This window comes from Amblyomma mixtum, chromosome 3, assembly GCF_055824585.1.
Source record: "Amblyomma mixtum isolate Tamu chromosome 3, ASM5582458v1, whole genome shotgun sequence".
Lineage (NCBI taxonomy): Eukaryota > Metazoa > Arthropoda > Arachnida > Ixodida > Ixodidae > Amblyomma > Amblyomma mixtum.
The window spans coordinates 123306908-123333526 of NC_143014.1; the positions used below are offsets into that span (position 1 = coordinate 123306908).

The window sequence follows — 26619 nt, forward strand, 5'->3', positions numbered from 1 at the left end:
ATAGTCAAATTATAAAGGAGGAATTACTTTAAGAGGGTTAACTGCTGAGCTAGTTGGTTTTCAGACATAATAAAGGATGTTTAGCGCAACGACAGAACACAAGAAAGACGACAACACGGGCGCTTACGCTTGATTAAACAGTTGGAGTAAGCGCCCGTGTTGTAGTCTTTCTTGTGTTGTGTCGTTGCGCTAAAAATCCTTTATGAGGAATTACTTGTTGTCATTTACCCGAGCACAGTCGTACTGCTGCAGAGGGAAGCCACACAGCTTTCTCAGAAACTTCACAGTTGAAAAACAGTTTGCCCTGGTCCAGGGCTCGGACCCAGGACCATGACCTGTTCAGTACTTTAATAATTAGGCTAATCAGGAAGGCTAGCAGATAGAAGATGCTGTAATTAATAACTATTCCCCTGATTAAAACCTACTCCACCCTAGGAGGTTCACCTAAACACACCGTAATAGCCAGCATATGTCTTATGTTCTACGTCAGATCGCTAGACACATCATGCTAGCAGCCTCAATGCCCTTGCATCATGACAGTAAAGATGTTGAATGACTGATTTGCAATACACATAGTTTTGTGTTTTTATGCACTTCTGTGGAAATTGGAGTTACATGTAGTGTACAAATACCGCATCCAATTCCCCAAAAACTATCAGCCATGGCATGATTGTGAGCACTTTCACAAATGTAAAACAATCGTATTAACTGCGGAGTAGACGTACCCACCACGGGACCGGGTTGTCTTGAAGTCCGCATGAGGTGGGATCTCTTTTAACACATCCGAAAGCAGGTACTCAAAGTCAGCAGATGTCTCTTGGTGACTCACGAGCACTGTAGCATCCCGTGCAATAGCACAGAACTCGATTGACTGGACCATTGCCGCCAACTGTAATGCCCAATCTGTATTATAACAAACACAACAGGTTACTTGGAAATGACAGCTATTGTATGATACGCATAAAAAAAAAAAACAGCGGTAAGCAACAGTGGGCCATGGTCCGCGGCGTCCTGTAGTACTCCACTGGCCATTCACAACAGTGAACAAAATCTTTTTAATGTTTGACTGCATCAAACAAGCGCATCGGAATTCTTGAGCTGATAACTTCGTCTCGCGATAAGCTTATTTCGGTAACCACAAAAGCTATAAGCGGAGCTTCACTGCATGCAGACTATAGTTGTATTCGACTGTGTCGAATGCGGCGTAACCAAAGTTTGATTAAGGTGGCAGAGGACATTATTAAGCATAAAATTTACGTTTTCTACTGGACACAAAAACAGTTCAACATGTATTACCAACTCGCCCAACTTTCTGCATTACAAATACATCAACTTTTTTTTTTTTAATCTCCGCACTGGCAATACCTACCAGGTAAATATTACTCGAGTACTGTGCGGATGCTGATAACAAAAACAAAAAAAAAAAGTACACGTCCTGATGCTCGGACAGTCGCGCACGTCGCTGCCGCACGTGATCACACAGGCGAACGTAAAATTAATGACAACTACGCACCTAAGCATGAATTGACGCTTATATCAGTGACTTCGCTTCATTAACACATGACGCGCATAAAGGAACCTAACGTAGCCTTGGTAGCAGCTTGGGCTAATTGATCAAGCACATTAGATGCGCACAGCAAAAGAGAAACTACAGATGAGAACAAGGAACAGCGCTCGTCTTGTTCTCTGTGCACCCAGAGACAAACAAACAAACAAATATTTTATACCTTATGATGCGCTGGCCACGTCCTTAAATACACTTGCACTGGCCAATGCGCGGCTATCACGCAAAAACTTTCACTGGCACCGGCGACATATACGCCCACCACACCACACACAAACGTCATCCAATGCATCCGCGCATTGTAAGATAACCGTGCACGGGCCACCGTGCGATGAATAGCCACACTATGCCAATCCTCAGAACTAGCCATTGCAGGCGCTAGTGGCTATGACTTCGCTAACTTCGCGATCATTCGTTTCAGTTTCATTTTCGTCACTCTCTTCGTACATTTCGTGACATAAATTTGGTGGGATGTCACTGATGCTGAGAAAGATAAATAAGCGAATAAAAATTATTTTACGCGACAGCGCATAAAGCTCGTTCGGCCGAAAAGCTGTCGGCGTCGTAGTAGTGTGAGCACCCGCGTGTCAGAAAAAATCGTTTCATGCCAACCATTTGCCGCAGAATGTTCCGGATGGTGTCATACGATTCAGCGTTTAGTACAGCACAAACTTACTGTGAAGTTAAAGCCTAGCTCGCGGAAGGGATTCGAACCGGCGACCTTTAATCGGGGGAACCAGCGAGCTATAATCGGGGGCTGCATATCAGCTGCGGGAGCCCTCAACTCGCGCGGCTAATTCCCACCCCTCTGCAAAGTTGTGGGACGGAGTATTTTCGCATATTGTTAATTTTTAAGGAATCGCTAGGTTCACTGTTCCGATATAAAGAGTGCGAACGCGCGAAAGGCAGAACATAAGGAGCACGTGTAGTTCGCAGTGGTTCGCAACGGAAGCTTTGCGGCTTTCTGTGCACAGTCGCGTACAGTGCTACGCAGGTTAATGCCTTAAGGCGGTGAATTGATGACTGTAAAACATAAACTATACGAATAAATAAAGAACAGATACATTGTTAAATATGGTGTGGAAAAGTAAGAGTTGTCATTGCCTTATACTTATTGAGGTGTTAAAGCGCATGGACGTTATACTTGCAGCACTAAACACTTCTGTTAATTAGTTCAAATGTTTTTACTTAGGCTACTGCATTTTGTCATTTGTTTCACATGACTGATGTTTCTCGCTTTCTTTTTTTCAGAAATCCTGCGGGTGGGAAGGTTATGGATGTGTGTCCCAAGCTTGTCACATTAGAAGAGTCAGATTTAAGAAATTTTACGAATATAACCCATTGCTCTGCTGATGTATCATCAACTACAATAAAATATGCCTGCTATGCATCAAATTGTTTTTCGTTTTATTGCATCGCGTGGAGTGAACAAAGCACGCATGCACCATATATGCGAATATTCGAGAAAGATCCGCCAACGGACGTACTCAACTAGACGTACGTCGGCGGGCGAAACGTATACCTTTGGCCTTCTACCGGACGGCCGACGGACGTTCACCTCTGTTTGCGGATGTTCAGCGGACGTACGGAACATCCGAAACGGACCTCCGTCGGTCGTCCGAAGGATATCGGTGGTTGCTTGGGAGCTGTCCGCGCGCAGACGGCGCCAAAGAAATTCCTTATAAAATCTGCAGACTGGGATGCATACAAGAACGCTACAAGCAGAGGAATTACTGCCGCAACCAGGAATGAGGAATTAGTACCGACAATAGTTCATTGCCTGGGAGAGAGTACACGAATTACAGCCAGAAATGAGAGGCAACCTTCAAATGATGATCGAGGTATTTCAAAGGCTGTGCTAGCTGTGCGCTATTCGCGCGGGTGAGATGAAAGGAAAGATGCGCAAAAAAAAAAAAAAACATTGAAGACCTCCGTGCCTGCCGACGGCCACAACGACACATTCGGCGCTATCTGGATAAACTCAGTCGGCAAAGATGACATGACTTTTGTTCTACGCTGGATGTTCGCCAACCAGTAACAAAAATTTGGCGGATCGTTAGAGGTATATGCGTACTCCTCTCCAACAGCTTCACCCCTTCGCTGCACTCTTTCTGCATGAACGAAAATCCCTAAAAGAAGTCTCAGAAGAATACTGCAGGCTATACTGTCAGCGGGGCCAGGACCTACGAGACTCTCCGCAGATAGTCTATCAGGTATCCCACAGGAGGCTGTGCCAGCGTTGGACTTGCCTTTCACAATTGAGGAGCTATTCACAGCTACTGCGGAATCGAGCAGACGCACGTTTCCTGGTGTCACAAAATTCGGCGCATTTTTGAAAAAAGAAACAAAAACAGCGCCGCGCGGACTCATCTCGCCAGCGCGGGTCGTAGAACGGGGGCGAAGGAACCCCCCCCCCCCCCCCCCCCCGGAGAGTTACTAGCCTTGTGTGCGTGTGGCTGCCCCCTCCATCACCGCTAGCAATGACGTCGTTTTTCGAGAACGTCGGAGGTGCTTCTACTCCTAACCGGCGGAAAGGGCGCAGCCTTGCGTGCGCTAAGACATGTCCCCCTCCTCTCACTCGCATGTCGGCGGCGGCGCCACGCGAGATATTACGAGAACATGGAGGAAGGAAAATTTTCCTTTTTCCTTCCTCCATGTACGAGAAGCTCCTCGAAGCGACTCCCGGCTTTTGACCAATGAGGACGCGCGGCCAGCGCGAGAGGGAAAAGGAGACTGCACGGCCGATACTGTGTGTGTGTGCGCGCCTACTTTGGCACGTAGAACAAACAGACGCGGACCAAGCCTATATAAGAAGGGCGTTGACCGCTGTCAGTTTAGTCCGAGCCGCAGCTTCAGTGGAGCGCGACCGATCGACTCCCGGGACCACACCACTCGCCCAGCCGCGGTTCAACAAGGCAGCGCGCGCCAGTCTGCGGGACGGCACCATCGTGGACCTCTGGACGTCGGACCGTCGCAGTGCCCGGTGAACAAATTGTGTTTTATTTGTTTTGCCTCTCTCTTGTGTTAGTGCACTTTAGGTGCAATATTTCCTTTGTATTGTATTCTCTCTTGCGTGTAACTTTGCACGAGTTGCATTGTTTTGTTAATGTGTCTGTACTAGTGATTGTGAAATCCTCTGTATCGTCTCTTTGCTGTATAAACTTTGTTTTGTTTGTGAACCTTTGGCTCAGACCCATTCTCTGGCTTGCGACCGCGAAAGCTGGGCACCAAACGAACAAAAACCTCTTGTCACTTGGTAGTCGGTCTCCGCTAGAGCTTGCCACGCCGAGTCGAGGGCATCTCCTTTGAGTCCGAGACCGCTACCCCCCCCCCCCCCCCCACGCTCTAAGGGTGTCTGGGAACTTCACGCAAAAAGTGCGCGAAGTTTGGGTGAAGTTTGGGTCATGATGAAGTGACTATGACGCCATCGCAAAGCTGCCCCACTACTAGTCTTCGACTCTTGGAATACTACAATTCTTCTTGGATGACTGGAGAGGTCTCCACAGAATGGAAGCTGGCGAAAATTGTGCCTGCTCTGAAACCTTGTAAGCAGCCAACTAGCTACGCATCCTTCCGGCCCATCGCCGTACTGAGCTGCGTAGGTAAGCTTATGGAGCGAATGATCTGCAAACGCATAACTTGGTACCTCGAAAGCCGAAATGAGCATCCCCAAGAAATGAACAGGTTCCGTCAGAACAGGTCTGCCACTGATAATGTCATTGGCCTCGTCTCATCACTTGAAGAGAACCTTCATGCTGGATACATCCCGATAGCCGTTTTCCTTGACATCAAGGCCGCTTTTGAGTCCCTTTTTGAACATGCACTTCTCGCAGCCTTGGCGAGTCGGCCTCGGAGGAAGGCTGTACAAATGGATTGGACACGGTTTAAAAGAACGACAAATTTTTGTGAGCACTCCAAATGGTCCAATACTGTTTCACGCAGTGGAGAGGGGCATACCTCAGGGAGTGGTGCTCAGATCTCTCCTTTTCAATATTACCCTTTCACGCATAACAAGAAACCATCTGCGAGGAGTGCGCATAGCGATCTATGCAGATGACATATGCATCTGGAACGCGTCACATTCGCGCCATATTACCCAGCAACGTCTTCAGAGAGCGCTACTGCACATCTCGATGTACCTGCCCCCCCCCGCCCCCCCCTTCCGAGGTCTTCGTCTCTCGCCAGAAAAGAGTGTTGCCATGGCTTTTACAAGAAAAGCGATGACTCGATATCCGCTCCTCCTAGGTGGACGGTCACTACCTTACGTACGATCACAGCGATTCGTATGTTTTGTGATAGGCAGCAATCTCTCGTGGTCACTGTTAAGGTAGAAGCCTACGGCGCCAGTAGCTTAATTCCCCCCCCCCCCCCCCCCCCCCCTACCGTGTCCGTCTGAAGTCGGGAGGGGTTGACAATGATGACAGCGCGTCGCGTGCTGCGGACGCTGTCCAAAGCCGCGGGAAATGGGGACCAAGGGGCCGACGACAGTTTCCCATTGAAGGGAGATTAGCTCTCAAGGGGTGGGTGTCACTAAAGTCGGCGCCTTCTGAAACCACCCGACTGCTTTGCTGGCGCCTCGAAAAGTGCGGAAGTTCCACGAAAAGTGCGCGGTGCGCCGAGTCGGGCTCTGGCGAGCACTGGGCTCCGCCCACTTGTATGCACGGTGCCATCGCAGCAGTATTGGTTGAAATTGGGCGAGAGCAGATTTAATAAAGCTCCGCCGAATTATCGAAGGTATTAAAACCCGCTGCAAACAAAGAGAAAAAGGAGCGCGCCGAGTCTCAGTCTCGGCCGCTTCTCTACAGCCCTTTTAAACCGCCTTTTTCTCTAAGTTCTTGTATCTTGTCCCGTCTTCAATAAACAAGTTTTGCTTCTCAAGAAGTTTGGAGTGGCTGCCCCAACCGGCAGCGTGTCGCCGGACGAGTGGACGAAGGCGCGAAGCGCCCTTCGAACTGCTAGCCACGTACGATCATAGACGAACCGGCCATTCAGACGACGATCCGGAGGAGAAAAGTTAACTGGTGCCAGGACCAGTCTTTCAACTTAACTGGTGCCGTGACCACGAGGATCAGAGTTTCGAGTTAACTGTCACCTCAATAAAAAAAAAACTTCGCGAGGGGATTAGTGCAGCATCTCAAGTTTTCAATTTCCTGGCGGGAACACAGTGGGGCAGCAACTGCCGTTCAGTGGTTCCGCTTGAAAAAGCCTACGTTGAAGGAACCTTGCGCTACTGTCTACCGGTGCTTCAAAGGTTATCTCCAACAAACAAGAAAATTCTCGAGGCCGCGCGGAACCCTGCGGATATATGCCTTGGCCTCCCAAAGGGTTCCGATGCATCAGGAACAGTCGCAAAAGCAGGCTGTCTCCCGCCAGATGTGATTGCCGCCCAGGAAACTATGCGTTCCACCTCCGCCATGTCATCCAAGGAAGCATTTCCTACACCATGTGCACCTTACTCACTGCAACTCTGGCTTTGGCCAAGCTGTGCAGCTCTTGCCGCTCCCCACTATTAATCAGCCGTAGAAACTACTGCCTCTGTCCTTTCCCCCCTGGACACTCTTGCCTCTAACGGTGAAGCACTTTATTCCAGGTGTGAATGCAAAGAGCCGCATGCCACAGGCAGCGCTTGCAAGCTACGCTAGCCTATCTAAGCGAGAAATATACGCAGCATACCTACATCTTTACCGACGGTTCAACTACTCAAGAAAGCTCTTCCTGTGGCCTTTTTATGTTTCCTCGACAAGCCATGACCTTTCTTACCGGCTGCAGCGGAAGTCATATACGACAGCTGAGCTACACGGCATTAAGGAAGCTGTTTCATATATCACGCCGAACCCCTAGCCGATGGGTTATCTTTACCGCCTCCAAATCATCTCTGCAGATCCTCTCCAACCTGCTGAAGAACACAAATCATCAGCCCATTTTCCTTGACATCGGGTATCTACATCATTTGGCTACTGTAGCAGGTCACTGCATAACATTTCAGTGCATGCCAGCACACTGTGACATTCTGGCCAATGAAAAAGCAGATGCAGCAGCCCGTAAAGGCCACCAACATCGAAGATATATTCGGACTCTCTTCGCGAAATCTGATGCGTCCCAAATGGCTAAAAGATTTGCTTCCGAAGAAACGTATCGGCTCTGGAGCTTGCCGACACATCGCTACCAATTTCTGTATTCATTTGACCCACACCTCAGATGAAGACTGCAAAAACTTTATCACCGACTTCGCCTAAACACTGCATTCACAAATGGCTTGCGATACCGTTTCGGTCAAATGAACCATCCGCTTTGTGACAGCTATACTCGGTCGAAACCATAAAACATATCCTGCTTGTGTGCCCTGCATATATGCTAACGAGCATGCGCACTATGAAGATTGCATGGAGAAGTTCACCCCAGTGCCTCTAACAATGGACAGTGTTTCAGGTCCATTAGCCTGCCCTAGGCAACTAGAGACATGCAATGAACTTTTTATTTGCATATTTAAAGGACATTGGACATACTGACAAGCTCCAATTTCACCTTGAATATGTTGGCCTCAGCCATTCTAGATGCAATAAACTTTTTTCGCTCATATGTCGGACTATGCACTTCATAATTTCATATGCGACATCACTACTCGCCGATGCACCGTAGAAGCATTTAATGGCCGCATTTTATCTTTCCCCCTTTTTTTTTAAATTCACCTTTTCCGCACCGCTCTCCTTCTGCATTTATCTCCAAATTCCCTTCCCCACTCAGAGTATAATTCCAGTGATTTTTAGACGCCGGCTAAATTCACTGCTTTTTCACTAAAGGGATTCTCTCTCTCTCTCTCTCTCTCTCTCTCTCTCTCTCTCTCTCTCTATCTCGCACGACGTTGTCGTGTTCCACTCTTAAAGGTTAAGCGTCCTCCAAATTTTGTTTCTTGTTCCGCTCCACAATTCACAATTCACTTAACGTTAATGTCGTCCGAAACAGCGTTTGTAACCTGTGCAGTGAGAAAACTATTATGCTTGAATAATGCTTTTTTTTAGCGTACGAGCTGTATGTATCGCATACAGCGGTTCAGATGCCATAGTAGGCAGGAGCAACGATCCACGCGTGGGCCGTGGTTTAAACGATTATAGAGAGTATAGATTTTGCTTGCGTGTTTTCTTCTTTCAAATGATGTGTTAGGCACTAGAATACATGGATGGATCACCGCGTGGTATTCGCCTACGACTGCCAAATAAATGTATTTCTTCTTGATGCTATTTCGATTTCGGTTTCATCAACCGAACGATGCCTGTGACGTAATTTTATGTGAAGCATGAAAACAACGTAAATATAACTTCCAATACGTCGTTTGTAGTCATTTTAACTCTTGAAGCAGGCTAAATTAAGTGTTGTAGTTGTAAGAGGGGGTTGTGGCTCAGCAGAACCTAGATCGCTATGCAAAGGTTGCTAAGGTTCAGGCCATGCGCTCGGGCTGCGAGCCAGCTGCATGCCTCCGGATCGTCGTCGTCTTTCACGCACACAGTCGACCACTGTTAGCGAGCGTGGCTGCTACGCTACAAGTACCTCCCGGTGAAAATGGAGGCATCCTGCCGACTTGGGGAGCACGCACGATAGGCGTAGTTTAGTTTAGTTTAGTTTAGTTTATGGGGTTTAACGTCCCAAAGCGACTGAGGCTATGAGAGACGCCGTAGTGAAGGGCTCCGGAAATTTCGACCACCTGGGGTTCTTTAACGTGCACTGACATCGCACAGTACACGGGCCTCTAGAATTTCTCCTCCGAAGAAATTCCAGCCGCCGCGGCCGGGATCGAACCCGCGTCTTTCGGGTCAGCAGCCGAGCACCATAGCCACTGAGCCACCGCGGCGGCTCCGATAGGCGTATCGTAGTACGGCTTGATGCGGTCAATGCGCACTGTTTCACGGCCGTGATGGCGCGCATCCTGGGGCAGCGAAAGCGGTTCAATGGAGAGGTCTGGCGGATAACACTGTACGGGCCTTGGTTCTTTGAAAGGAGTTTTCTGGAGAGACCCGGACCGGTTGACGGAACCCAAAGCCACACGAGCGAGCCTGGGCTATAGGACGGAACAGGACTGGTAGGGGCACGAAGGTGCTTTGGTCCTGGGTTGTGAGAGAGCGGGCAAGCTGGCGGCATTCTTCAGCATACATGTATGTCGCTGCTTCAGAAAGGGTATGATTCGGACACATCAGGGTCACACAGAAGCACGGTATCCATGGTAAAGGTAGGCTCGCGGCCGTAAAGAAGAAGGGAGAGAAGCCAGTTGTGCTCTGTGTGACAGTGTTTAAGCATATGTTGCAAATGAGAAAATGCGGTCCCAATTTGAGTGGTCAGAGGCAACATACATGGCTAGCATGTCGCTCAATGTGCGATTGAAACTTCCAGTCATGCCATTTATTTGAGGGTGGTGGGCCGTTGTAGAGCGGTGGGCAATGCGGAACTGGCGAAGTAGGGCTTCGACGGTGTCTGAGAGGAAGACACGGCCGCGGTCACTCAGAAGTTCCTTAGGGAAACCATGGCGCAAAACGAGATGACGTAGAATGAAATACGCAAGCCAGACAATGCAAAGACGTCTTGATTGTGACCTCAGGATGTCCGCGTCAGGATGTTCAGACGTCCTCAGGTTGTCTCTAACTGGTCCTCAAGCAGTCCAACCAGGATCCATGTATCCATCCGTTGCGTATACTCGGGATATCTTGAGGATCATGCTTGGGGGCGTTTTCAGTACTACTTCAGGATTTGTATCAAAGCTCTTTTTTTTCATGGGAGTGCCGTATTCAAAGCTGATGTAAGCGAAGGTAACCAGAATAAACAAAACGAACAGGTTTACCAAGGGCCGCAGAAGCCGTCGCGGTGGCTCAGTGGTTATGGTGCTCGGCTACTGACCCTAAAGACGCGGGTTCGATCCCGGCCGCTGCGGTCGATTGTCGATGGAGGCGAAATCCCAAGCATGCGACACATAAGAACAGATGTAAAAGCAAAAATATCTTGATATCTCCTTAAAGCATACAATTTTTGGGGATCACAACGGTTTCCTTCATTAGATGACTACTGCACACACATATCGTTTAATAAACCTGCAAATTTTAATTATTGAGAGCGGAGTGCGAGAGATACAGCTGGCTTGATCTCTGTTGCGTTCCACAGTATTATGGTGCGATAGGACGATTGTAGGACATTTGAGGAATTTTTATCCTCGAGTCGTCCAGCAAAGTAAATACTGGGGACATCCTGGTGAGGAAATTTAGCCATCGATGCACTCAAAAGGCACTCAGAATGTCCTGTTCGGGTTGAGGACGTTCTGATCATTTGAGGACGTCCTCAGGACGTTTGGTGTTGTCAGGGAACGTCTGGCGCACGTGCGGATGGCAAGGACAGGTTTCGATGCAGCGGGTGAGGAGATCCACTGCCACTATGATCCAGCGGTGTCCGGCCGTAGTGGTGGGAAGGGGCCCGTAAAGATCGACACCAACGCGGTTGAATGCGCGCGTGAGGCAAGGCAAGGGCTGCATGGGAACGATGGAACTACAAGGAGGGGTTTTGTGGCGTTGGCATTCTGGGTAGGAGCCAACGTACTCTCGGACTTTCCCCGCCAGTACTTTCCCCGCCAGTAGAAGCGGAGTTGAAGGCGCGTGCAATTCTTCACCACACCGGAGTGCGCATATTGGGGATCAGCGTGGAAAGAGGCGCATATGTCGGAACGGAGGTGCCGAGGAATGACAAGGAGTCATTTGCGCTCGTCGGGAAGGTAGTTGCGGCGGTAAAGCAGACCGTCCCGTATTACAAAGCGGCGGGCCTGACGGCGGAGAGTCCGGGCCGCTGGACGCACAGGGGGTGTAGACAGGAAAGCGAGGAGGGAAGCGATCTAAGGGTCCTGGCGTTGTTCAAATGGCATGTAGGCAATATCAAGGGAAGAGGAATCAGTGGTTACGAGAGATGTGGAGTCGCAGTCACAGGGTAGAGGGGAGCGGGAGAGGCGGGCATCAGAATGGTTATGGCCAGATCGATAGACTACTTCAATGTCGCATTCTTGTAACCGCAACGCCCAACGAGCAAGACGACAAGACGGCCAGTGGGGTCTTTGAGGAAGCACAACCAGCAGAGGGCATGGTGATCAATAACGACCTACACCGTGGTAACGACAGAGAAGGGGCGACCACATATGTAAGGGTGGAACTATCCAATAGCCTTAAATGATCGCCAAGCATTCCTCTTCCTCTACGGAATAATTCCTCTCGGCCTTTGTCAATGTGCGGCTGGCATACAGAACAACATATTCGGCGAAACCGGGTTTCCGTTGTGCCAGAACGGCGCCGAGGCCCACGCCGCTGGCGTCAGTGTTAATTGCAGTATGTTGGCTGGGGTAGAAATGGCGGAGGGTTGGAGGGGACACAAGCAGGCGCCGAAGTTGGGACCCTGGCCGAAGCGTGGAGAACGCCGCATCAAAGGCAAAGGCGTGTCCAAGACGAGAAGTTGCGGTCGCCGGCAAGGAGCTCACAGTTGTGTTGTGTTGAGTTTGATGGCACATAGGCAGCTAAGACCATCATGCGCCAAGCACATGGCATAGAAAAGTTTTCTGGAGAATTTTATAAAAATGTGAAAAGTGATCGGCGGTGTAAATGGCCTAAGCGTTAGTTTTACTACATAGTGATGCCGAAGGAAAGATATTTTAAAAATGGCAGCTAGTAAAGGCTTTCAAGAAAGTCGCGCAACCTCTGCAAGCATCTTTGCCTGCGCAAGGATGTCGAGGCTCTCAACTAATCGAATAAAGACCTCAGCCTTCTTCTCAGGAATGAGAAATTGGCTGAGGTGTGGTTAAAAAAAGTCTTTTTGTTGCTATAAATTACTATTTATTATAACATCTACAACTGGTTTAGAACACCAGCTCTCTTTAAAAACTTCCAAACATGTGAAAAGTCAACAAGTGCATCTTCACCTAAGAGCAATACTGGATGAAATGGTGTATGTTCATCGTACAAAAACTGCAAAATGGTTTTTCTTATGTGTTTCGAGTTTTCTGCATGGAAATAAAGCATGGTTTACTGTTAGCTCATCTTCGCATAATTCGCATTGGGTTTCGCTTGTTTTGTCAGTAGGAAATTATGTGTGTGTGGTGTGTGTCATATACGAAGACGGCAGAGAATCACTTCCTTGAAACGTTCTTGGTGCACACATGACTTCCATTCACTTAAAACCGGCTTTACCAAGTGTAGTTTATTATTCACTTCGCTGTTGCTAGCCAACTGACACTTTTTTCTTAATTTCCGTTGTACTAAGTTCATGCAATCCTTAAAGGGTATATCTACTTTTTTTTTTATTTCCTTGCCACGAGCTTGAGCAGCGCACTAATCTGCTCTCTCGTTGCCTTTTATTCCGACATGACTCGGGACCCAGCAGAGTTTTATGTGTCCTCGAGCTGTGGCTGTTATATGTTGTGTATGATGTCACCAAGTATAAGAGTGATTGCGTTTCTAGAGTCGACAGCTGTTAAGTACACTTAATGAGTCTGTGTATATAACACTGTTTGTGAGGTTCTCGTTTACTATTTTTTCTATGGCCACACAGACTGCGTAACATTCTGCAGCGAAGATGGATGCGCACTGTGGAAGTCGTACTGTTTTCTCCGAATTTCCCCGCACCACTGAGCTGCCTACGCAAACATCAGTTTTTGAACCCTGTGTATGAAAAGGTGTGAAAGTACTGTATTTTTCCAGGAGTGCAAGAAATTCTTTTGTGGAGTTTGCTTTTTAGGAAATGTCTAAGACTGAAATCACAGATTGTACCATGGAGGCAGTGGGTTCCGCCTTCGAGCAATGCCAGATAATGTATTTAGTACGCCGAGGTTTTGGCACATCTCTTCAAAACGCAGAAGGAGTGGCCTGATAGCTAGTGGTTTGTTGTCACACAATGTTCTAGACGGGAACTTTGTGACTATGGGGTAACATATGTGTTTGGGCGGCGAACGGATTTTTAAAATGTATGAGCATGTGAGTATGGTTCTTCTGTCTGTAAGTTACGATTCGTTGGTTTATACATAAAGACTGTTTATGGGCGACGTTCTGTGAGCATCAGGGGAAAGACGCAAACCTAAATTATGTACTGGTTAAGGTATGATGGTCTTGCTGACCCATACACTATACATTCATAATCCAAGGTAGAGCGGACCACAGACCGGTAAATTTGTAAAAAATTATGTCCTGCTGCCCCCCCTCCCCCAATATTTTCGTGACAGTACTTTGAGTACATTAAAGGATCAGGAAGCTTTCTTTTTCAGTGCGCTTATATGTGGTAGGAAATTGAGTTTCTTGTCAAAGGTTATGCCTAGAAATTTGTGTTCATTTTTTACGTAGCTGTGTTTCGTTCAGGTGTATGAATGGGACGGCTTGTAGGCCTCGTTTGAGCGAGAAAAGAATGGCCACTGTTTTCTGCATGGAAAACTGGAAACCGTTCCTATCTGCCCATGTCACTAGTTTAGTCAATGTCAACTGTATTTGTCTCTCGCATGTTACTAGGTTTGAAGACGTGCAGGCTATTTGAAGATCGTCAACACAGATTTAATACATTATGGACTTCGGGATTACTTTGGGTATGGAATTAATTTTTATAACAAAGAGCGTTGTGCCTAAAATACACCACTAAGGTACTACATTTTCTTGAACAAAGTGTTAGGATAAAAGAATAATTCAGAGACGTTTACTCGTCTTTCCCTTACAAAAGAGCGCTGAGTTAACAAGTGGCCGTGTTGCTTCTTCGTGTCCAACACCTGAGCCTGTTGTCTTCGCGCGCCGCGCGAGCGCTCGTCCTCCTCATCCTCTCCTCACATCACTCTCTCTTCACGCGGGCGGCTCGGGTTCCCCTGACTCAAAGTTCGGGTTGCTCGCCCTCCGTCGAAGGATTTCCGTCGGCGGGGATGAGCTGGCGTTCACACACGTTTGTAAGCCTCAGAGATCCGTCCCATCTTTTCTCCTGTTTCGTCATCATGCTTGTACTTGCGAGATTCGTGATCCGTGGCGGCGATTTTTCTGCCTTTCAAGAGCTTTGTTTTCCGTAAGATGGCTGTTTTTGTGGTCAGAAGCAGGTATTCTATAAATACAAAGCAACATCAGTTTCTCTTCAGTGTCATTTTACGATAGATCCAATGTCTACGCTCCATTTCATAAGTATTTCGCAGTGTACTGGAAGCAACGAGCGCAAAACGGCGGCTTCCTCCAATGTGTTGTTCTCATGCACTGGCAGGGTTACATGACAAGCCTAAAAGCCGTCGCCTCGAGTTCGTGGCTTTCACTCCACTGCGAACGTGTGAAATGTAGTGTATAGTACAAGATGTATTGATAAATGTTTTGACCAGCTAATTGTACCAGACATTTTTAAAACTATAGAAGATATCTAAGAATATGTTTGTCACCCAAAACTGACAGAATATTAGATATGATACGGCCACTATACACCTTGGTATGTCTTGAAAAGGGTTGACAGGATGGCTTCTAGATGTTTCACAGCTCCCCTTAACGCCTAGCTATCATACAGACCTCTTGCATGTCTAATCAAGATACATTCTAGATGTGAAACAGCCGTAGCTGAGTGGTTTGGGTGTTTCCGCGACTTTTTTTATACAGTATGATATTTATTAAATATGCAGCGTTTTACGGCCAACATAAGGATTTTGTGATATCCGAGGTCATTGGATACTTGTTTACACTTCTAGTCTTCGCTGAAAATCCTTCCCGCTCGCAGAGCTAAACGTGTGACCCTTTCACTACGCACATGTAACGTGCACTGCACCATACACCCTCCGCTGTTTTAGCTGTAAAAAAACTATTCGGAAAGTTGACAGTGCAGTTAGCGCTTGCGTTCTCTGTCCACCTTGATGGTTTGTTGGTTGGTAGGATTTGTGGGGGTTTAACGTCCCAAAGCGACTCAGGCTATGAGAGACGCCGTAGTGAAGGTCTCCAGAAGTTTCGACCACCTGGGGTTCTTTAACGTGCACTGACATCGCACAATACACGGGCCTATAGAATTTCGCCTCCATAGAAATTCAACCGCCGCGGCCGGGATCGAACACGCGTGTTTCGGGTCAGGAGCCGAGCACCATAACCACTGAGCCACCGCGGCGGCCCCTTTCCACCTTGTGGTGGCTCAAGAACATTGTTCCTATTTTGCGACGCACAGCGGCGGGAGGCACTTATCAAATTAGTATTGTGGTGAGTCAAAAGTCGCTTTGGCTCGATGCTCCGGGTCCGGCACTATGGTCTGGTTGCGTCTCGCTCCGTCTGCATCCTACATGGTCTCCATCGTACTGTCCTTACCTAAGTACGGCGCGCCATTAATTGATGTGTGTGTAAGGAAACTTTCTCGCGCCATAAAACTTCACCCTCCTCCCTGCCGCTTTCACCATGGGGGAAGTCACTTCCTCCCCCGTAATTTATGTGTTCGGTTCTGGTATGTTTTAGTGCGCGCCTCTGCGTGGCCCATGGCGTGGGGTGTCTACAGCAAGGAGGTTGATCTACAGTCTGTCTGCCGCGCTGGATCGCGCATGCGCGCGCGCTGCGGGGCTAGATTTCACCGCACGCTATCACGTGGCGTGATCACGGGGGACGAACTCTCTCCTTTTTTACTTCATTTTTACTTGATAAGACTAGGCTTCAAGGTTGTCGCCGGACGCTCCCTCCTCAGTTTTTATTTTTTCCTCCATGCATTTCACAACGACCATGCAGTGATCGTAGCTTATCCGGAGAGACATCTAGCCATCATCATCATCGCCATCATGGTCATATTCGCACGAGAAAACGGATGTTCCATTGCTAAGCTAGCTGCGTTCCAATTTTTCTTTGCGCAATAGTCAAGGCAAGATTCCGTCGAGGCTTCATCAGAGCTGGTTATCAGCGACCACACTGCCCGAGGAAGGAGACCAAGGCCCGCGTACTGCACCTGTCTCACCATGAACGAAGAAAGACCGAGACCGCCTGGTGAGAGAGCCATGCCGGAGAATGGAGCCATGGTGCCAGACATGGACGTCGGCCAGGAACCAGCGAGGAACGCGCAGGAGCAGCGTTTCGACCACTTCGAAGTGCGTTACCACGATTTCTTCCTGCATCTCAATGCATTCTTGCTCACCCTAGACCGCCGGGCGAAGAGGAGATGCGGCGGCTAGACCAACGCCTCTCTCTTGACGACCTCCTATTGCTGTTGGCAGATTTCCATCGACAAGAACTTTGGTGTGACATGGGAACGTGAGATAGCGTTGGAGTCGGGACTTCCTACCCTGCCACTGACTTTCCATTTTTTTTTTTGCTGTAGCTGTTCGTTGTTTCATTAAGAAGAACTTTTGTCCCAAGCATTTTATCAGCACACAACCATTTTATGTGGTACATGGTACACTTGCCGAAGCCTCATTTTTTGACGAGCGCAAAGCAGCCAAAAAAAAGTTTGCGTGATTATAGGCACCGCTGTCGTATAATTCTTTTGGTGAAGTCAGTCTGAATTTTCGTGTTTCCAGTTGATGCCTCGCTCAAAATAAACAAACAATGTGTCCTACAAAGAAACTGCTCACGTGATTTTCTGATTTTTTTTTCGCATTTTGGCCACTTGGTCAAATGATCCGGAGACACCCATTATCGGCGTCCCTCACTGCCCATAGGTCGCTTCGGGACGTTAAACTACGCGAATTATTAATGCGAAAGCCTTAATGCCTCATCGTTGTCGACAGAAGGTTGTCAGCAAAAGCTTGTCAGCAGAGGTGTCACGCTTTTGAGCGGTGGCCACCGATATATGTGAGACAGTTACTGCTTAATTTTCTTTCCTCAAATTTTCTTTCCTCGACATAAAGGGGGCTTTCGACAACGTACGCCACGCGGCCATCATGGAAGGCATCAACAACACCAACTGCGGGAAGAGAACGCACGATTACGTCAGAGCCTTCCTGAGTGACAGAACGGCGACCGTGGGGATGGGCGAGCTGAGAAGCGACGTCTTCCCCACGCCGTGCAAAGGCACACCCCAAGGATCCGTCATATCGCCCGTCCTCTTCAACGTGGCAATGATTGGACTTGCAAGACGGCTCAAGGAGATCCAGGGCATCCAACACGCGATGTACGCCGACGACATCACGATATGGGTCACCCAAGGATCACTCGGGGAGAAGCAAGAAACACTACAGGAAGCGGCAACTTGCGTAGAAACTTACATCAGAGAGAGGGGCCTAAGATGCTCGACGGAGAAGTCGGAACTCCTCAGGGTCGGCAAGCATCCCACCCAAGCGACACTGGAGGTCGTTCTCGAGGGACAGAACATCCCGGAAAAGAACATGATAAGGATCCTGGGCATGTGGTTGCAAGGAAGCCGGAAATGCAGCCACACCATCAGCCTGCTGAGTATGGCGGCAGAGCAGGTGGGCCGTATGATCAGTAGAGTCTCCCAAAAGAGATATGGAATGAGAGAAGAAGACACTCTCAAGCTAGTTAACAGCCTAATTGTCAGCCGAGTCACGTACTCCCTGCCGTACCACGCGACGACCAAGGCGGAAAGAGAGCAATCCGACATCATTCTCAGGAAGGCGTACAGGACTGCTCTGCACCTACCCAAGCACACGTCGAACGAAAAGTTACTCCAGCTAGGCATCAGCAACACCTTCAGCGAGCTCGCCGAAGCTCTGCTGGGAACGCAAACCACGAGACTCAGAGGAATCCCCACGGGACGAGCGCTCCTAAGAAGGTTGGGTCGGGACACGAGCGGACTGGTAGACAGATACGCGGACGTACCGGACCACCTTAGGAAAACCATTAACGTGGGACCATTGCCGAAAAACATGGACCCCAATCTTCACGAAAACAGACGAAAAGCGAGGGCCGAGTACGTGGAGAGAACGCTAGCCCAGTTAGACAACACCGTATACACGGACGCTGCCGTATACCCGCGCGAGAGAGAACGCGTAGCCGCGACGGTAGTGGTAAACAAGGAAGGAAACATGATCACGTGTGCCACGGCAAAGGTCGCCGGCACAGCGGAGGCCGAAGCGATTGCCATTGCGCTGGCGGCAGCAGAAGGCTACAGAACGGGCCGATCTCTCAACATACTGACGGACTCGAAGGAGACGTGCAGGAACTACACGAGGGGCAGGAACAGCAGAACAGCCCTTAAAATACTCAGCGGGGTAACCTCCGCCGAGGAGAAACCCAGGCATAACCTAATCTGGATCCCGGGCCACGCGGGCATAGTGGGGAACGAAAGGGCAGACAGCCTAGCTCGAGGTAACGTATTCCGAGCAGGGCAGTCAAATGATCCAGAGCTCTGCCTACAGGCTTGCGAGGGGGGATACGCAGAGACCTTGCACTTGCATAGGGGAGCTAGAATTAGATATCCACCACCACACAAAGCCCTAACAAAGGAGGAAGCGACCGGCTGGCGCAGATTACAGACCAACTCCTTTCCTAACCTACTCATACTTAATAAGATGTTCCCGACTCAATACAGAGCCACCTGCCCTTGGTGCGATGCCACACTTACACTTTATCATATCACGTGGGAATGCGAACGCAACAAAGCATTCCACCAACACGAACACCCGAGTGCGGAGCAATGGGAGAGTCGGCTCACCAGCGGCGAGCTCGCGACCCAAAGGGCCTTCGTGCAGCACGCGACTGATGCAGCACGACTCAGTGGAGCCTTGGAATAGGGGCCCACCCTTGCTGACGAGAAGCCTCAAGTCGCCAGCGCCAGAGAAGACGACGGAGACTTCACAACCGCGAAACCCTTGAAAGATCTAATAAAGTTTTCACTCACTCACTTCCTCAAATGCAATTTTCATTTTCTTCATTACGGCCCCTCTTTTTTCTTTCACTCCCACTTCCTCCCTTCCTGTACGGTGCGGTTCAGATGTCCACTGAGATGACAGAGAATTGCTGCGCCATTTCCTTTCCCCAAAAAGCGTTGCGTTCAAAGGGCAAGGCATCGTGCCGAACGGGTGCTGGCGTTCCATGGACTCCCTGGCAGCACACGCGGTCGTGTTCCACTCCTAAAGGCGAAACTTAAGCGTCATTAATTAGCAGTCAATTAGTATTTAGTCATTAGTCATTACTTATTCATTAATTAGTATTTGTCATTACTTAGTAATTGGTATATAATTATTTGTTATGTCATCCAGTGGTGACGTCACCAGTGCCACAGCGGCAGTCAAAGTGGTGCGGAAAACGCTTTCGCCTCTACGCACTTTAGACAGTCAAAGTGCCCCTTAAATTTTTTATTTATTTTTAATAAAAGCCTTCCAAATATAATGGAGTTTCGCATGAAGAAATTGGCTCCTTCCTAAGTCTAACAGCCCGTGCAGCCATCGCATTTGCGCATGTTGGAGCTGACACTGTATCATTTGGAAAAAGCAGCCGCCGGCCGTCCTTATTGCACAAGCGCTTTTACCACAGGCCCCGCACCGCAGACTCTCCCCTGCTGTCAGCGGCAGGGCTGCTGGAGTAGTTCAGACTAAGAAGAAAATTGGGGTAATTATTTGGGGAAGAAACATTTTTGAATTTGTAGTAAGTGCTCCTCATTTTAGGTTCGCTTAGATGAATATTCATCTATGCATACTTCGCCTATACTGCGATGTGCCATTCACAACTTCGTCTGTATTAGTCATGATGCGTAGCGAAGCTAGGCCTTCGGATTATAATTTCGACCACTTGGGATGAGCTCCCACAGAAGTCTCAGTACACGAGAAAACTGCGCGGTGTGCATCCGTCAGCTCGGCCTTTAAAAAAAATGTATGAATTTCTATCATGCAAGCACAAACGCCTTTAGCGAAAAAGAGGATGTGCTAAAAATGCATTTCAAACATATTGTATTTATTTTATATTTATTGCGCATTTTTTTGTCCCTATGCTCAAACTCCAATACGAATGCTTTCTAAGTATACTAGGAATAATATTTTGAACGTTCTTAAAAATACGAGAAAAGTACCTTCTTGCCCGCTTAGCATATTTATAATGCATCAGAAATATACTAAAAATATACATTAAATACATTAGAGTACATTAGAAATAGACTATAAATATACATTTAATACATGAAAAATATATTCAGCTGGGCTTAAAAAAGGTCTATTGGACGGCTCCATAGAGTGAGACGGGTTAATGCTTCAACTGCAGAACAAATGTACACGCGTAATCATCATCAATCAAGAGGTGTATGAGATTATAAGGTCATGTGACGGAATGGGAACGGCAAAGATACCTACACAGCAAATCACGACGAAAGTGAAGCAGCGAACAAGTGCTCCGACATGTTTTGCACGTGGCTTGCCTTATAAATACCCACCGAGAGCGACGCACTATCTTGCCCGGTAAGCGTTTTTTGCGCAAAGACCGTGGGCACCCAAATTATCGCAGGAGTGCCATATTGGTCGCATTCGAATCTGGGGGAAATCTAGAACCGAAATGGTAGTTGAAACTTGCGTTAGTAATAAGTCAGGAGTCGAACTGTCTGCCAACGGATACACGGGCGTGCCAGTCGGGGTCCTTTTCGCTGGCATATTCGGGCCCGTAACTACCCAAGGCGCCATTGCCGGTATAGTGCTATCACGTTCTCCGCACGTAATATAAATAAGTGGTGATTACCTTCCTGCTGGAAGTTACCATAAACGAAAGGACGACAGGAAAGGGAGAGTTTTCACTGTTCCCTGAAACGTCATTTCGAGCCCTAGATAGTTCCACGCTATAGCTTCAAGTGTAATGCAGATAAGTTTACGCGACTGTCCTTTTTTTAGAATTTAAGTACACTTTAGGCGGATTGATTGCATATTTACGAAAGTACACTTTACATACATTGTCCACAGCAAAATGAAATTTCCCGAAACTCAATTTCGAGCATTAGATTGTTCAACAGCATCTTTAAGTGTGTTCCAAATATTGTAATGCGGACTGCCAATTTGCAAGAATTTAAGTATACTTTGGACGAATTAATTGTAAAACAGCTAAATGGGCGAGTTGGTGGTACATATTGAAAGGTAAACAGCGCAAAGACGAAGACCGCAGCAGAAAAAACAACTGCAGCCGACTCCCTGTAGTCGGCGTTGTCGATTGTGTGTAAACGAGCACGAGACAACTTTTCTTTTTTTAAACTAATATGCCTTGAACCGCTGCGTATTATACCTGTTTCGTTATTTACGTTTCTTGTCTGCTTCTTCTTAATTTACTCATGTGAAATGATGGTACAAAAACATATGTGAGAAGTAAAATTTTAGCAATTTAGAGCTCTATTTTTCTTCACCTAGCTATTACGGAGCATGTATTTGTCGTTCATGTTTTTCGCAATATATGTTAAGACCGCCAGTACTGCGCCTTTTATCAGAACCAGAACTCGCCATGGCACATAGACGTACTTCCCACTTAAAATAGGCTCTTGATGCCATCGCCGAATAATGCTGCATGGTCGAGGATCGAAATATAAGATATATAAGCCACTCGCTGCTTGAGGGTTATGTAGCTTTGAATGCAAGTGGGCAAAACGTATCTGATCAGTACGACTACGCCTTTAAAAGAGATAGAGAGAGAGAGAGAGGAGAAATAAAATGCCAGAACTGATTTTGGCTAATGGCAGGATTCTCGGTTAAATGCTTGTCGTCTGCACTCGGGATAGAGGGGCACCGCTAGTTGAGCAACTCTCTTCAATCGGAAGCTCAGAATTGCGCCCAGGCATGATGTGCTAGCTTTGGGGCTTCTCTTTTCTCCTCGGTGGCCCGCTCAGAACAAAGCTTAGCGCAGAAATGAGTCATCTAAACATGGCCCGCACATCATGCACGCTCCCTGCGCGAGCAGCGACCGCGCGACGGACGGACGGACGGACGGACGGACGGATGGACGGATGGACGGACGGACGGACGGACGGACGGATGGACGGACGGACGGATGGACGGACGGACGGACGGATGGACGGATGGACGGATGGATGGATGGACGGATGGACGGATGGATGGATGGATGGATGGATGGACGGATGGATGGACGGATGGACGGATGAACGGATGGATGGATGGATGGATGGATGGATGGATGGATGGATGGATGGATGGATGGATGGATGGATGGATGGATGGATGGATGGATGGATGGATGGACAGACGGACGGACGGACGGACGGACGGACGGACGGACGGACGGACGGACGGACGGACGGACGGATGGATGGATGGAAGATAGGAGCGCCCAATTTGAAACGGTGTGGTGGCAGCTGCCACCATGCTCATTTTTTTCTTTATTTTTATTTAAGTGTTACAAATTGTCTTAAAATTCGTCATTTTCTATAAATACGTTTTCAGTCCTACATTTCTAAAATTATGTCCCCTCTGCTTTTGAGCCACTAATCTTCCAATCGCTTTTTGTTAACTTTCACCACTGATTTATTTACATGACCATTGTTATCTCTGAACCCCAGGGAGGCCTTGTTAACACTAGGGTGCCTCGATGCGCGGTGGTCACGCGCTCCCAGTTGTGAGGTACAGCCTGTGCAGCCTTTGCCAAAAAAAAAAGAAGAAGAGCCAGAGGGGTTTGGTTCTGAGCCGTGTAGCGAGCCTCTCGAGCACGTTGGGCAGTCCTACGCTTGGGGGGGTTGAGGACGCGAGTTCCTCCCACCTTCTAGAGACCAGGGCCGCTGAGGATGCAAAATGAGCCACGCTGCAGGGCTCCAAAGCAAAAGCCTTCGGCTGTATATTTTTGGCAAAGGCTGTACGTTCTAAAATGGGGAAGTTGGTCCTGCAGTGATGCGTCATCGAAGGTTGCGTGCATGCTGGGTGCGCCCGGCCGGTGTTTACCACGATCGCCACGGTGGTTCTGTGGTTTTGGAGTTCGGCTGCTGAGCACATCTTGCCGCGGCGGCCGCATTTCGACGGAGAAAAGCAAAAGGACTCGCGTAATGTGCGCCGTCAGAGCACGAATGAAAGAACTCTGGGTACTGAAATTAGCGCAGAGCCTCCAGCGGCCTATTTACTCTTTTCTTTGTATGTTCCCTTCCGGCGTGGGATGACACTGTGGGATCTGGATGACACCGGATCAAACAATGGCACTAACCGAGCTGTCTCTACCACGGCGATGATGGGTGTGGCCGCTGCTTTCTGCGTCTGAAGCAAGGCAATTCCGTTGATGGCTTCTTTAACTGCTGCCTGAACGGTGGCCTGCAGGATTTCCGACACGTTGACCGTTGACTGAGGTATCGGAGGTTTCCACTTGTCACCGCGTTGTTGGATCCGCCTTGGCTTGAGTCGTCGGCGTCGTCGTTCCCGCCATCGCTGCTCGGTCGTCCGCCATCTTCGTTTGCCATGTCCGTTGAAGATGCTCCGGTGCAGGTGGCAGGCATGCTGGGGCTTGCCGGTTAACTTCGTAAGTTAGGGCGAACGTTTACTCTATCCCACTTCTGAATTGTTAGGATAAAAGAAGAATTCAGTGATGTTTATTCGTCAATCCGTTACAAAGGAGCGCTGGGTTAACAAGAGGCCGTGTTGCTTCTTTCTGAGTCTGTTGTCTTCACGCGCCGCGCGAGCGCTCGTCCTCCTCATCCTCTCCTCACATCACTCTCTCTTCACGCGGGCGGCTCTGGTTGCTCCTCTGACTCAAAGTTCGGGTTGCTCGCCCTCTGTCGAAGGATCTCCGTCGGCGGGGATGAGCTGGCGTTCACAATCGGCCATCCTGCGCCACCGACCGTACCGGTCGGAACCGTCCTCGCGTTCAGATTCTTCAGAACTTGTATCGTTGAATTCCCGGTCCCAAAACCTCAGCTTGTCAACCGGTACAATACTGCTGCACGTTCTTCGAATCTGCCGCGCCCGAGGCCCGTTCCTGATGCGGTAGCTGCCGTTGGAAAGCCTTTCTAGGATGATGTACGGTACTTTGTATTTTTCTTTCAGTTTCCGTGACTCCCCACTTGCAGCCGGTTCTCTCCCTACTAGTACAACATTTCCGGGATTGTACGTCGGGGCTTCCACCCGCTTCCTATTGTACCGCTCTTGTTGCTTGCGTTGGTCTTCTCGGATATTCTCCGCCGCTACGGCTCGCCTGGTTTCGACTTCATGGTCAACTTCCTCGGCGAGGGCGTCTTCCACGGTGTCGCCTTTGATGCCCCGTGGCCTGAAGTTGAAGAGCAGTCCGAACGGAGTAGTTTTAGTGGCTTTGTGGAGCGTATTGTTCATGCCCACCTGAGGCAACGCAGAGTCCCAGTCTTTGCCGTTTGTATCTTTCGTCAAGCTTCACATCCCCTGAGGCAACGCAGAGTCCCAGTCTTTGCCGTTTGTATCTTTCGTCAAGCTTGCCACTGCCGGGGTTATCATGCGATTATATCTTTCGACTTGCCCGTTAGCTCGCGGTGTGGCAGTAGCGTTTTTGACGTGCGTGATATTGTAAGTTTCGCACGCTGCTTTGAATTTGGCACTTGTATAAGCAGTTCCGCGGACCGTGATCACCATAGCCGGTGGGCCGAAGATTCCTACCACATCGTGTAGAAACTGCGCCACTGGTGCAGCTGTGTGTTGCGGACTGCGACGACCACAATTATGTAGGCGTTTCCGGACTTGATTCTTACGAACGGGCCAAGGTGATCGACGTGTATATATCGAAATGGCTTGTTGCCCTTGTCAATGCTGTGAAGTTTGCCCGGTCTATTTCCAGACGGCGTCTTGTGGAAAAGACATTCGACGTAACAAGCTATGTATCTTCTAACCTAACGCTTCATGCTGGGAAACCAATACCTTTCCCTAAGTTTCTTCAAGGTTTTCTCAGCTCCAAAATGGCCAATATCATCATGACATGTCCTGACGATTCTCCACCGAATCTGATTTGGAACTACCCACAGCAATCCTTCGTTCGAGTCGGTTTCTTGGTTCTTCTTGAATACTATGCCGTTACGCAACCGGTACTCGTTTTTGACACGCCTGTCTTCTTTGGATAGGTCTTTTTTTTTAGCCTTTCCTTCAAAGCTTGAACCTTTGGATCATTCAGCCGGGCAACGGTGAGCACGTCTTCTGTCGGTATGCATGTCGCAAGGACGTGAAGGCCAGGAACAATATCTGTCTCTTCTGGAGGGTCGTATGCAGAGCGGCTTAGTGCATCAACATGAGCCATTGCAGCCCCCTTACGATATTCCATGTCGAAGGTGAATTCTTGGAGTCGCAGCCACCATCTGTCAATACGGGGCAGGAGATTCCTTTTGCTCATCGTTGCCCGTACTGCGTTGCAGTCAGTGACCATGTGCACCTTGAAGTTCATCCCGATTAGGTACACTCTAAACTTTTCTAACGCCCAAACAACCGCAAGCGCTTCTAGTTGGTATGGGTGGTATCTCTCTTCGTAGTCAGTTGTCCGCCGGCTTGCGTAGACGACAGGATGAAGCTGCCTATATGCTTGTTCTTGCAGAAGTATTGCTCTTAGGCCGTCTTTGCTGGCATCCGTGTGCGCCTCTGTTCTTGCATCGAACGCGAAATGCGCCAAAACTGGCCTTTCAGTCAACTGCATCTTCAGTTCAGTGAACGCAGCATCGTGCTCTGAGATCCACTTCCAAACTGCGTCTATAGACGTCAGTCGCGTTAGAGGTTTAGCAATGCTGGGGAACCAGTTGGTGTTCTTTTCACTCTTTTTCTTCTCCTCGCTTGCTGTTGCGTAGCGAGGTCAGGCCGTCTCGTTGACGTTACGGCCCGGTCTTGTGATTGGCATTTGCGCGAAGTACGATGACGATAATTTTCGTTGTAGAAACAAAAAAAACTTTATACATATAAGATTAGCATGATGGTACAGTGAATACAGAATTGGACAAAGGGAGATCTAGCAACAACAGAATGGAGCCGCCAGAGCTCTCCCGGTCAAAAGCTCCTGGCGAGAACCCCCAGATTCCCGCCAACATCGCCTCTTAACCCCTCAGCTCATCGCTGATTGGGCCGGCCCTCTCGTGACGTAACAGTTGCCTGTGGCCGTGTATTTAGGCGGGCCCACAGTGCACGTGACTGATATAAGATACATCACAAGCAAAACGCAACGAAACCATAACAGAGTATCTTCCCCTCAGGAAGTCGGCCTGCGCGCCCTAAAAGAGAC

The 26619-nt window shown here is 48.7% G+C and overlaps 2 protein-coding genes across 8 annotated transcripts in view; one reads left to right on the forward strand and one right to left on the reverse strand.

The window, feature by feature from the left end:
- The window catches only part of LOC149351683 (vesicle-associated membrane protein 7-like), a 95698-nt gene that overhangs the window by 13922 nt on the left and 55157 nt on the right, over window positions 1–26619 (reverse strand). For 2 of the 7 annotated variants that reach the window (XM_089581038.1, XM_089581040.1), the window contains exon 2: window positions 726–903. In XM_089581038.1, coding sequence (XP_089437164.1) covers window positions 726–880 — 155 coding nt within the window. In that variant the 5' untranslated portion in view covers window positions 881–903. Of the gene's footprint in view, window positions 1–725; window positions 904–1727; window positions 1932–14273; window positions 14645–26619 lie in introns of those variants that run through there. The other 5 variants (XM_089581043.1, XM_089581039.1, XM_089581042.1 and 2 more) reach the window with 5 other exon arrangements.
- Window positions 17980–20026, forward strand: LOC149351684 (uncharacterized). The gene is made up of 2 exons (XM_089584033.1): window positions 17980–19045; window positions 19933–20026. Exons 1-2 carry the CDS (start codon window positions 17991–17993, stop codon window positions 20024–20026), a joined length of 1149 nt encoding a protein of 382 aa, XP_089440159.1. The 5' UTR covers window positions 17980–17990.